The sequence below is a fragment of the Diadema antillarum genome, unplaced genomic scaffold, assembly GCF_040938485.1.
Source record: "Diadema antillarum isolate AM-2024a unplaced genomic scaffold, OU_Dant_1.0 scf00000057, whole genome shotgun sequence".
Classification (NCBI taxonomy): domain Eukaryota; kingdom Metazoa; phylum Echinodermata; class Echinoidea; order Diadematoida; family Diadematidae; genus Diadema; species Diadema antillarum.
The window spans coordinates 3,081,690-3,095,065 of NW_027270946.1; the positions used below are offsets into that span (position 1 = coordinate 3,081,690).

Sequence of the window (13,376 nt, forward strand, 5' to 3'; positions counted from 1 at the left end):
AAGATAGTCCTGTTTGAGTTTTTAAGAATCGCTTCAGTTTTTAAGCAATAAATAATATCATTTAATATCATTTTTTTTTCAATACGCGCAAAACAACATCACAGATTTATCAACCACTTCTGACCCTTTACTTGTCATCATTTTTTTTTGTCTATAACTGAATCCATAAAAGAATCTATTTGAAATTGTCATTTTATGAAATTAATCATGCAAGAAAAAAGAAACAGCCAACTATTATAATGTACATGTATTTTTTACTTCTTCTTCTTTCTTTTTTTTTTCGAAGAGCACGTTAACAGTTTGCAGTTGATTGATTGCATAGCGCCCTCAATGGTATCGGCATTTTAGGAGGCGGATCACAACAAACTGGTGAACACCACTACTTTTCTGCGAACGACGCATTTCTGTCCATGGATTCTTCATAAAAGCATGAAACAGGGCTTGTTGCATACATTTTTTGGGCCACAACGTTACAGTTTTATTGGAGGAAAAAAGCAGACGGTGAATGAAAGGTAATTGTGTGTCTCAGAAAGAGTTCTTTATCATTACTTCATCTGTACTTCCGAATTATTGGCTCAGTCCCATGTACGTTCATCTGTGTTATTAATTATTTCCTCGAACTGAAACCTACAGCACAGGCTATTTTAAAACGGTGACGGGGCGGAGTGAGTATTACATAAACTTTAAATCTGATCTGGCAGCGTCTCTGCGTCCTAACAAGTCTCGACATCGACACTCGGGAAATGGCGGTTCGTCAAGTGTATTTTTACTTTCTGCGAACCTTGTGGCTAGTAAATGTTTCTCGCCAGTGACGACACCAGATTATAGATGCGTACTAACGTACTGTACTGTAGGTTGACTGACTAACTGCGACTGCCCCTGCCAAGTCTGTACAATCGTGCATGACAATGGAGCCTCCCAGGCGGGCCTGGGCACGATGTTTGTAAGGCTCGACAGGGTCGTTGTACAGTACTAAGTAGGTCTATGTCGCTATGATTTGATCTGCCTCGTGCAGCACTCCCACATCAGTTCGGGAAATCCACTCACAAGGGGGGCCCCTCCTTATAAGTAACCCGTCCCCCTTATAAGTAACCCCGTCCCCCTTATAAGTAACCCCCGGGGCACCCCTTATAAGGAGTCTCCACGCTTTTTTGCAATGCAACGCGAAAATGAAAGGACTGCGGCAATTCGCTTGATTATGTCCATAAAGCTTCACAAGTTTCCTAGCTACTCACGAAATTTGAGCAAAATCGGTTTGAGTCATCATATCTAAAATCATGGATTTAAATGCGATGTCAAACGACCCATGCGAATGCTGAAATGCGAGCGATTACTGGCGTGAGTGTCGCCAGGCGCGGCTGCGCGGCAATGCTTGAGTGCAGACGTGGCGACTGACTACGTACTTAGGCGGCGCGGCAATGCTTGAGTGCAGACGTGGCGACTGAGTACGTACTGAGTACGTACTCAGTCGCCACGTCTGCACTCAAGCATTGCCGCGCCGCCGCGCCTGGCGACACTCACGCCAGTAATCGCTCGCATTTCAGCATTCGCATGGGTCGTTTGACATCGCATTTAAATCCATGATTTTAGATATGATGCCTCAAACCGATTTTGCTCAAATTTCGTGAGTAGCTAGGAAACTTGTGAAGCTTTATGGACATAATCAAGCGAATTGCCGCAGTCCTTTCATTTTCGCGTTGCATTGCAAAAAAGCGTGGAGACTCCTTATAAGGGGTGCCCCGGGGGTTACTTATAAGGGGGACGGGGTTACTTATAAGGGGGACGGGTTACTTATAAGGAGGGGCCCCCCTTGTGAGTGGGTTTCCCGAACTGACATACTTCCTAATGCACAATGCTTGAAAGTGGGAGGCTGCATGCTGCATGTGAGTAAAAAAAAAAAAAAAGGAGTAAAATTCTAGGCCCCTTCCAACGGTTTTTTGCAATATCTTTTGTTTCTTGTCTTCATGTGTTCAATTTCTCACAGATGACTGACAGCATTCCTTTGATTCCAATCAGCTTCGGATGTAGTTGCCACCTGAATATATACATTTTTTACAAAGTAGAAAAACAAAACAACTAAAAGCAAATTTAAGGACATTTCAAATCTCACCAGCCACCAGAAGTTATAGCTTGCTGTGTGATACTTTGTGGCTGTTATCATTTCTTGATTGATTATAATACTGAGAGCAATTACTTGGCTTAAATTGATTTTTCTCATTGATTCTCAAGTAATATAATTCTTGAAAGAGCAGATCAGTTGACTGAGGGCTCTATAGCCAGCTTATCACACTGATTTTCGTTGGAAAGGTGCAGGAAATGTTTCACCTAGAAGAGCAAAGAACAGCATAAAAGGAGAAAACTATGAATTAGCAATTCAGAGCGTTCAAAAGGTGTTTGCCATTTGAGACACTGATACATTAGGGGCAAGAGAGAAAAAAAAGAATAACAAGAGCAGTGCCAAGACCTGGAAAAGAAACCATGGATGGGAGTCCGAAAAATCTACAACTGTCTCCCTCGCTGTGCTACCAGAACCTCAAGGCAAGCAGTGACCCAGGGCCTTTGCAGAAGAGCATTGACCAGGAGGGAGAGGGCAGGAGAGGGCAAAGTCAGAGACGCCTCGATGACATAGACGGAGTAAACCAAAACATGAATGGTCAGAATGAGAGGTACGGCTTCTTCACTTGCCGCAGAACCTACAGCTGCACATTTGTGTGCCAATCTGCTGTTATATTGAGTAATAATGAGAGAACATTCTGAAAGGGTGATAGGATAAATTACTGATGTGTCATTGTGATGCATTCTTTTGGGATTATATGCAATCCCTGTAGATGTGATGCAGGTCCCCTGTAGACAGTGGATTTACAGCTATCTTCAGTATCGATAGAAAAGAAAAATGTACATCCTCCTGCTGCCAAGAAGTTGAAGTTGTCCTTATGTTGTGACTACTGTAGATAGAGGCTTAGTCCCCTGCAATCTGAAATACTTTCTGATGTGTGTGTTATGTCACAAATCTGAGTTGGTTCCCACCAACAAACAAAAGGGGTCAGAACAAAAGAAGACAATTTCTGTCATTTCTATTTACATCAATGTTGTTGATATAGTGCTAGGTGTCATAGAATATTAGAATGTGCAATGTAATTTTATTTGGCCTAGTCCTATGTTAGGTGTGGAAGTTGAAGACAGGATCATGACTCTTTCATCATGAATACTGACTTTAGGAACATTTGTAAAAGACAAGCAAACAAACAAAAATGGAGTGAGATTTCTTTGAAGGCAACATTACAGTCACATTACAAAGATGGATCATCTGTAGGCACCTACATGACATTAAGGACTAAATTCATGTGTCTTTTCCAAATTATTTTTTAATATTAATAACTCATTGAAGACTAGCCCGAGTATACTTGGGACAGATGTCTATGGGGAATGTGTGTTATAGCAAAATCAGCTAGTCCTCGACAGGTTAATCAATTTTCATGTATTAACCTATTGTATCATGTATTTGCTGAGATAACTCTGTCCTAGATTTCACATTCATATTGACAGATTAATTCTATGCATCCTCACAGTGACCTGGACAGTGAACTCGATGAACTTACCATCACAGTCGACCCACCTGACCTCTTGCCAGAGCAAAGGTCACGCATGGATAGTCTTGCCACCAGGAACAACTCTGTTGCTGAGGCTCAGGCACATGCCTTTGATAAGCTTCAAGAGGAACTTATGAAAGCAAAAGAGGTGAGTTGGTGCTTTCTCTACAGCTCAGCTTTATATTGATTTTATCCATCTCTTTACTGATGGTTTTCATCATGGTACAATTACTGTAGAACAGGAAACTTTTTCGAATTGGAGCCGATGGCCTTTTTCATGGCATGAAGCTTTTGGGAATTGCTGACCATGAAAAGATTACGAGTACTTGTGCCTTGTGCAGCATTTTACTTGGCATTCAATGCATATTGCAGACAAAAACTTTTGAGTGAATTTTACTTTCAAAAATCTTGGCCCCTCGCAAAGTTTGTAAAAGTTTAAAGCATGTGAAAGTTTCTGGTGTTATAGTAGTTGCTATCATAAATGATTGCCATTATTCCATCCACTCTAGATAAATATTAGAGAAATTGGTGTCCATTAATATTATGATTGAATTTAAAGTGATTCCTTATGAGTTCAACCTGTGTGTATGGAGAGAGTTCATCATGATTTTATATAACTTTATGTAAATTGTAACGGCCAGAATTTCAGACGCAATTTGAAAAATTCTCTGAGCTCTAAACTTGTGAATGTAGAAGAAAGAATGAAGGGAATGAAAAACACTATGATTCATATCAAAACCAGCCAGCTCTGATTATAAGTAATTTTCAGTTATGATTAAATACAATCTTGTATGCGATTGCCAACTGTAGCATTACACAGTAGAAGTTGTGTTTCCTTTCTTTCTTTCTTTCTTTTTTCCTTTTTTTTTTGTGGGGTGAAGGGATTGCAAGTGTTGTGCATTCATATCAAATGATGTATTCAGTCCTACATTTGATGTTGTGACTCAGATCACGAAATAATGAGATAATAAAGGTATAAACAGAAAACAAATTAAAGTGTTTTGAACTGATAGCTCATGTTCAGATTCTGTCAATTGACAGAATCTGATCATTGATGAGTATATTCTGTTTTTGGTTATAAGGGCCAGACCATCCCCGTCAGCACCAGTGCATTGAGTAGCAACTGCAGTCTTGCAGCAGTTTGTTAAAAGGGATTTGGTTTCAGTGCCAACACAAGCTTTTAAGTGCACTAGAACCCATGCGTGGGTACAGCAAGCAGGAACCCTGTTTGTTCTCTGTGTATCATAGGTGCAAAACTTAATACTGTAAGTACGTACTTAAAGTTATTCCTAAACCTGTAAGTACTCAACCACCTAAATGCTTGTAATCCATTGAGGACAAACTGATTTTGCTACAACAGGCATTTCACATAGACACTTGCCCGAGTATACTTGGACTTGTCCTCAACGGGTTAAAGTAGATTTTCAATTCATTTTGTCTTTTTCACTCAGAAATGTACTATTGTGTGTAGATTATCTCAAATGAGACAACCCCAGAAAAAGAGGAAACAGAATGGATTAAATCAAGTTCACAAGTGTCCGTAAATCAAATCCATGGGATTGCGCTGCAAGGTTCAGTGCCTCTTCAGAATCTTTGGACAAATGAGGATTTTGTGTGAGAAATTCTTGAATACCTAAAGGTTTAAATCCCTTAGCTTTCAGGATAATCCTTCCTAATAGTGGCAGGGCTATTGTAGGTATAAGAGCCTAAATCCTATTCGAAGCTTCTCCATTAATACAGCTTTAGAATAATGCCAGTAGATTTTGTTCAGCCAGACCTCAGATTCCACTGTCAATGCTCAGTGTCCCTCCTGTAAAGGGCAGGGACTTCTCTTGGTGACAAAAGTCCTATTCACACATTCCCAAAATCATGGAATATATACATATCTTTTTTTTTTCATCAACTTTTGCAACATGATAGGAAAGACAAGTCCTGAGTATTCTTTGGCAGGTGTGTACATGGGAAATGTGTGTTGTACACAAAATCAGCCCATCCTCAATGGGTTTAGTATTGTATATGGACATCCCCTCCCCTCCCCCTCCCCCCCCCCCCCCCCCCGGAAAAAAGCAAAACAAAACAAAACAAAACAAAACAAAACCTCTAGATAGCAATATAATGCATTGTGATACAAAAATCAGTCCATCTTGCATTTTTTGAAGCTTGGAATAATTTGCCCTCTCCAGCATGTCTCAACAACATGACTATTGAATATTTTCAATCCAATAATGCCACATTTGGTCCACACACTCTGGTGATTGCTTAGGCATGCTCAGTTTGGAGATTCAAAGTGCTTCATGTGTAGTCAAATGGATTTTTATTTATAATATATGTGAATGACAGAAACCAAATTTAAACTTCTGCATCACCTGGCAATATATCTAGCTGTTTACAAGTGAAAGCAGCCAAAGTATAGGCTCTGCCTATTCTACATGTAGAAAGAATGCTGGATGCCACATTCCACTTCTCTGCCCTTTGTGCACAGTTGAAACTGAATACATTTATACAATGTATGTGTAGCTCTCCTGCCTCTTCTGAAATTTTAACATGTTATTCTTTAAGAGGCTGGAAATCCACTTGTTTTCCTCTCTGAGTATGACATTCATTCATACGTACAATCTCAGGCATGTGTTTTCCTTAACTCTTTATGTGCCACATTCACACGTCCGACTCAGTCGACGGCGTGCCAACTTCGCATATTCTGCTCAACACACAAAGGCGCTTAAACCGATCGATAAATCGCTAATCCCGCGGTACAGTGGAAGCGTTTCTAGCGCTTTTGTTCCTCTCACATACGGTTTGCATTCTATGTGGTGATTGACCATCAAGCGGTGTTCCCAACTAGATTTGTGTGTACATTCTAAGTTTCTGTTACGGTTTTATGTACAAAAGTCATGCCTTTACGGTAATGTAGCTACTGGTCATTAAAAAAAAAAAATGAAAATAGATTTGACATACAATTTATATCGAAGCAAAGTTTGGCATTCCTCTTTAACTTTGCTCACTTTTGTGTCCCCCTTAACATAAATTTGTAGAAGTTAAAAATACAAATTGGAAAAACCGAATTTTTTCTCAGAGCATGACTACCTTCGTGTCTCAGAATAACGTGGCACACAGGGGGTTTTCACCATGGCACATAAAGAGTTAAAGGCATATATTTGCAGACGAAACAAAAACCCGGCATTATTGCTTTAAAATGAGTTCTTAAATGTGAGTTAGGGATAGAAACAACCACTGTTAAAATTTGAATCGGTAAAATCAATGTTAAGTATTGATAAATATACAAAATGTGAACAATAGATATAATGAAAATGTTTCCAGACTAAACCGTCTACAGTTACGGTTTATTGAGAAAAATACAGATGTCTCCTGATATTTTAGGCTTTATCGTGAAAATTGTATATGAATGATAGGATGTTTTGTGGTACAACAGACCTACACAGATGCATTAAATGTCATATCCCCTCGGTAGAACACGGTAGAACTCGGTAGACCCCTCGGTAGAACAGCTCCACCATGAGGGCGGAGCTGAGTTGGGCTATCCAGCCGCAGTTTCATGTACTTTTGTGATAATTTCTTTGTATTATTCAATAAGAAGTGATGTACATATTTTTATTTTGCGGAAATAAAATCAATCAATCAATCAATCAATATCTTGAAATTTTTTTAAATCACTGCTCCCAAAGGTAAACAGGACCTTTAAATTGCATTTAATCTGAATGTACAATATTGTACCAAATGTATTAGTCCTAAACCTGAATTGGCTGAAAACTGATGTGTTTGAAAATCATATAATTTAACAATCCATGCTGTGTATTATTTTCCGTGAACATTGTATTACATTATTCTAGCATTGTACTTCGAACATTTACTTTTCTTTTTGAAATATTTGGTATACATGTTTTTATGCCTCCGCCATGAAGTGGTGCCGGAGGCATTATGTTTTCGGGTTGTCCGTCCGTCCGTCCGTCCTTCTGTCCGTCCGTAATAAATCTTGTGGACAGGGTAACTATCAAAACCTTTTAAGGTATCTTAATGAAACTTGGCATGTATGTGTATTAGGGGTTGAAATTGTGCCTATCAACTTTTGGGTGCACATGGTCAAGGTCAAAGGTCAAAAGGTCAAGGTCAAATACGTAAAATATCACTATTTCCGGGTATTCAATGCCTGAAGATATTTTTCTTGAAACTTAGTGTATACATGTATTACCCAATTAAGATTCTCTGGTGAAAGTTTTGGGTCATGAGGTCAAAGGTCAAAGGTCAAAAGGTCAAGGTCAAATACGTAAAATTTCACTATTTCCTGCAAATCTATGCAATGCCTGAAGATATTTTCTTGAAACTTGGTGTATACATGTATTACCCAATTAAGATTCTCTGGTGAAAGTTTTGGGTCATGAGGTCAAAGGTCAAAGGTCAAAAGGTCAAGTGGTCAACTTAAAATATTAAAACTTCTCTTTTTTCTCCGTACCTTGGAAATTGTTCAAGGTATCTTCATGGAACATACATGTACTGACTGGCAGTTATTATCTAGAGAATCTAGGGTTCATAGGGTCAAAGGTCAGGGGTCAAAGGTCAAGTGCAACACTTCAAATTTTTACTATTTCCCTCATACATGTATTTATGTAATGCCAGCATTTTTTTTTACACTTGGTGTATACATATGTATAACCTAGATTATCTGGCAATTTTCTTTTTCTCTATTTTTTTTTTTTGGGGGGGGGGGGTGCGGGGGTTTGCCTCAAAGGTCAAAAGGTCAAAGATCAAGGGAAAGTGCTGAACTAACTTTTTCCTCCATATCTCAGAAGTGGCTCAAGTTATCTTGAAACTTACTACATATTTATTCATGTTCTGCCTGACAGTGATTATCCTATGAATTTTAGGGTCATAGGCCAAAAGAAAATGGTAGCAGTGTACTTTTCAATACAGAAATTACACTTTTTCTCCATACCTTGAAAATTACAGTATTCATACACTTATGAATGGGTCAAAGTCAAGTTAAAGTCCTTGAATCCCCAAATACATGCTCTCCTATTCATCTAATTAAACCTAGGTAAAGGAAGGTGAACATTCAACACATTTGTGACAAACATGTAATTTCAGTACTTTGCCAATATTGTGAAAATGTAATTATACAGTAAATTGTCCACATGTACTATAGACCTATTAGGAGAATCATGCATTATGGCGGAGGCATAGCAGTCGCCTTAGCGACATTTCTAGTTTCCAACTGTGTTTTCAATTTCCTTGAATCAACATTAGCAAGGACTTGTACGTTGTTATTTTATTCAAGAATTATGTGTTTTATCTTATAAAATTCACTAATAGCAATAACACTTGGCTAGAAAATGCATAAATAGTACTACCTGCCTCCCAAATTTGCAAATTCTGTTAAATTGCTGATGGTAGCATGCGTCTATGTACAGTTGTACTTCCTCACCCCCATTTCGTCCACTACCCCTCTTTTTTAGCCACCATAATTATGATTCTTGCAAGCTGTCAGTGCAAAGTGCATAGCATGGTTGGAAAATGCTCAGAATTAGATGAATTTATCTTTTTTACATCTCTGTGTGAAAAAAAGAAAATCTATCTTGTTGACAGAATACCTCTAGCGATGTTGATGCATTCAATTTATTCTTGGAATTTACCTTATATCATAATAAATGTGTGGTTTGGTTCTTATTTACACTCTGCATACTATGATACATGTAGCTCACTTGTGCTTATACAGCTGTATAATGTATCTTCAATGAATGCTCCCTCAAATAATAAAGAAAAATATGGAAATTTAGGGGAAATAATATCATATTAGAACACCAGTGAGGGTATGTAGGGTGGAACATTGCTACTGCCCAGTAGGACTACAGTGCAATTCTGTGCTTCATACTCATAATTGTAGGTTTATGTTTGAAGACAAAGGTACCATTATGAAGTAACTCCACCCATTATGTTATTCCATTTGACACAAACCCAGCAGTAAAAATGATTAAAAAGATCTTTTGTTTATTTAACATCAAGGTCAAAGCAGGTGAAACAAAGTCCCCTCTGCAACAGGGGTAGTGGTCTTGTGTTGACACTAAATCAGTATGTAATAAAATAGTCTTTATCTGCAGTTATTAGAGTGTTGTCAGTTTGAGATTTAATAATGGCATCAAATAAAAAAGCCATTAGGCTCCTTTTGGTTACAAGGTGATAGTTTCGATCCTTGCACCCACCATAGTGTGTCAGTAAATTGTTAAGAAACTTGTTTGATGAAACTGAGGTGGGTTCAAGAAACTGGACAGTTTGTCGTCAAATTGTTTTTGCATCTATGATATCATTATTGATTTTCAATGACATTTAAGAATGAATTCCATTATATTAACCCATTTAGGAAGGACTGATTTTGCTATAAAACAAATTTCCCACAGACACCTGCCATCTGAGTATTCTCAGGACTCGTCTTCAACAGGTTTATGTGTCACACAACTGATAATGACTGAAATAGTGCACCTGATCTGAACTACCCTCCTGCATAACAAGAGCAGAACAGTAATTGCATTTGATAATGATAGAGTATAGGTTTCATCATTTGTGTTCTTTGAAGAATACAATTCCAAGTCAAAAATCAATGTTTAAATTTTCAAAGCAGTTACTCCTTAAACACCCCACAAGTTTGTGTGTACCCCATGTTGTCAATTGTCTTATAGCGTCAGATTAATTACCAGTAGACTGATTTTATTCTTTCAAGGTTAGTCTGCTATTTTAAGCTGTCTTGACACAAACACTATAAAGGGAATGGGGGCGGGGGTCGATCTCTCTGTCCCATAAAACTGATAATCTTATCTCATAGGCTGACAGTTGAGACTATTTATGCCATGGTGGGCACCAGTGTGCTGCACCATTACCATATAATGTAAACATAGACTTTTGTTTCAGCAAAATATGTGTATAAATAATTATTAAAGTACACAATGGTCTGGAGTCACTCTGTGTGTTTGTGTGGGGGGGGGGGGGTAGGCAGAGGGGGTTGATGCTGGACTATGTGAACAATGTTTCTCTTGTTTATTACCTATAGGTACAATGTAGCTGTACAATTAACTGAAATCCTTGTATACATTTTCTTATTCTTCTTACTCAACCCACTGAGGATGGGCTGTTGATTTTGCCACAACACACATTTCCCATAGACACTTGCCTGAGTATAGCTACTTGGGACTCATTTCAAGGGGTTAAAAAAACAGCCAGATAATTCATAAAAGCCGGGAAATGTGTACAAGATAATCAAACATGTATTCAAGCTAAGATTTGCAAGGTAGCCTTGGAAGAACAGTGTGCACAAGTTGTAGTTCAGTCTGATTTAGTAGTTAAAAGCTTTTTAGAAGACAATACATTCAACAATGTATGACAAATTTGTGGTTTGCTTGTAAACCATAAGTCTTTGTAATTCAAACTGATTGTCTGACTTGGATTTGCACTTTTATAATAACAGCTAGATTAGCCATAGGCCTACATCTGTGGGAAATTGCAATATTGTGCAAGCAAAAGATTTATTAAAGGGACACAGTCCTCACGAAATTTAAAAAAATATGTTGTTGTTGGTACCTCCAATGAACTACTTTCACCAAAAGCAAACTTTTAAATCACCAAATAAGCTCGTACATTTTGGTTGAAAAAGTGTGACTCTGCATGGTGAATATGCTAATGAGCAAGTCTTGGCGGAGAGTCATACGTCGTCGATGCACAACTCTTCCCAGCCGTGTTCTGCTCGTTATCCGTACGCTCCCTAGTTCACCCGGATGCATGAAGACGTCGGTGGCTACTCCGACTCGTATTTGACATTGTTCCTACGTTGTGTGTGTGTGTGTGTGTGTGTGTGTGTGTGTGTGTGTGTGTGTGTTTGTGTGTGTGTGTATGTATTGTGTATTATATTCGCACGTGTGGACGGTACAACTAGATGATAGATCTACGGTAGATACGCGTACGCACCCCGTACGCGGTTTGCCCTTCGCACTTTTCCAGTCTCAAGCGCAGCTGCAGCCCTACCTGTCGCCGCTCATGCATGTTCTATAGTACGTACAGAGTGTACATATTTGTAGATAGAAACGATTCTACACAGGCCTGCTAGTACACTACAGGGGCGACCGCATTCAGCGTCGTCTGGTCAGGCTATCTTACATCAGTAGTTTTGCTCGAATCGTGCAGAAAAATACCCAGGAAAATCCTTTTTTCCGTCCCAGACCAACAAAAGTATCGTGAAAGGTGAGCTGTATGGCTGGGAAATATCGGTACAACGATGCCGAACATAAGAAACTTAGGGCCTACAAAATCTCGAAATCGTGTTGTGACCTACCTGTGCGTGGACAATTTGTGAAGCGATGTTTTTACGTGGACCGGCAGGCTGTGGCCCTCGGTTATAAACCGAGAAAACTCCTGAAACCAGATGCAATCCTGACCATTTGCTCACATGAGTTATAAAACAGAAACACCTCGAGCATCGACTTCGAAGAGAACCGAGGGAAAAAAGCGTAGAGAGGTAAGGAAAGTGGCTAGCTATGTTTAATTTACCGTGGGCCTGCAGCCGGGGTTGGACTGCAGTACAGTGCCACTGAGCTAGCTGCTGCCAGTGCCGACTGGACATGCACGGCAAAGTGGAGCGAAATCATATCCCTACGACCCCCTGTGTTTATCCTTCCCGGCTCACGTCATATTTTTTTTTTCGAGGAAAGGCGATTATGTGACTACTTACAGAAATATTGAGATACAAACAATATTTTCTTAAGAATTCGACTCTCTCATGCACAGGTTATCTTCGGTTTGAATGCCAAAATTGACTGGACGGAGTCGAGTGTACTGTGTATGTATACATTGGTATGGTAAGGATTTGCGCGCGAGAGTGGTTTCTACGCTAAGAAGTATGCAACACGGACGGAAGCTAGAAAACGACCGTGCCTATTTGATGTCAAGTTCATGGTATATTTGGTTTAAAAATACATAGAAATTTATGTTTACAATATTAATTTTTCGTAAATTATATATATCTAAGCTTGAAATATTTTGTTTGAAATTATAAAACCACAAACTTTCACATTATATGATAAAATTGCAACTAATCATTTGAACACTTAAATTGGTTTTTAGAGGCACGGCTGTCAACTTGGTGAGTAGGGCATGCACTACGTAGCATCTTTTTGCCGGCTCTTTCACGATCGCTTGCGGGAATTATTTTTCAAAAATCGCGTACGGAGACAATTTTTGATGTCCAAGCGTATAAATTGGTGAAAGTTTATATTTTTTACTCTTCTTAATTATCAGTACAGTGAAAATCTCAGGACTGCTTCCCTTTAACAAGAAAAGCACTCTGAGAGTGCAGACCTCCACCAAGCATGCAGCCCATTTCCACTCGCACTGATCTTGTTCTTCCACAGAGATCAGTGATTTCCGCCCATACGTACTGCATTGTGTGCTGAAAGCCATCTGATTTCCCAATATAGAAGCCTTTGTTACGTCATAAACCCTCAGCTGCACCGCGCGCCTCGCCCTAGCAGAAACTAGAGCACGCACTTTAGTGCGCCATGCAAACCTCAAATACGCGCAGCCTGAACTCCCTAGTTCATTGACCCTACCTGCAAAAATATCACAAATCCTTCATAAATTCCCCAAAAATTCTCAGATCACTACCAAAAGTTATCGTTTGTTACTTGACATGTCATTCTAAACCTTTCCTGCAAGTTTCATCTCAATCCGTTGACTACTTTTTGAGTTATTTTGCACACGGACAAATGAACGAACGAACGAACGCACCAACTG

The 13,376-nt window shown here is 39.1% G+C and overlaps 1 protein-coding gene across 1 annotated transcript in view; it reads left to right on the forward strand.

Annotated features, from left to right (window-relative positions):
• Positions 1-366: 366 nt before the first annotated feature.
• LOC139715862 (guanine nucleotide exchange factor for Rab-3A-like) overlaps positions 367-13,376 on the forward strand; it is a 34,811-nt gene continuing 21,801 nt past the window's right edge. Inside the window, exons 1-3 of the mRNA XM_071627396.1 lie at positions 367-512; positions 1,985-2,666; positions 3,570-3,738. Of these exons, the coding sequence (XP_071483497.1) occupies positions 2,479-2,666; positions 3,570-3,738 (357 nt within the window). The 5' untranslated portion in view covers positions 367-512; positions 1,985-2,478. The remainder of the gene's footprint in view (positions 513-1,984; positions 2,667-3,569; positions 3,739-13,376) is intronic.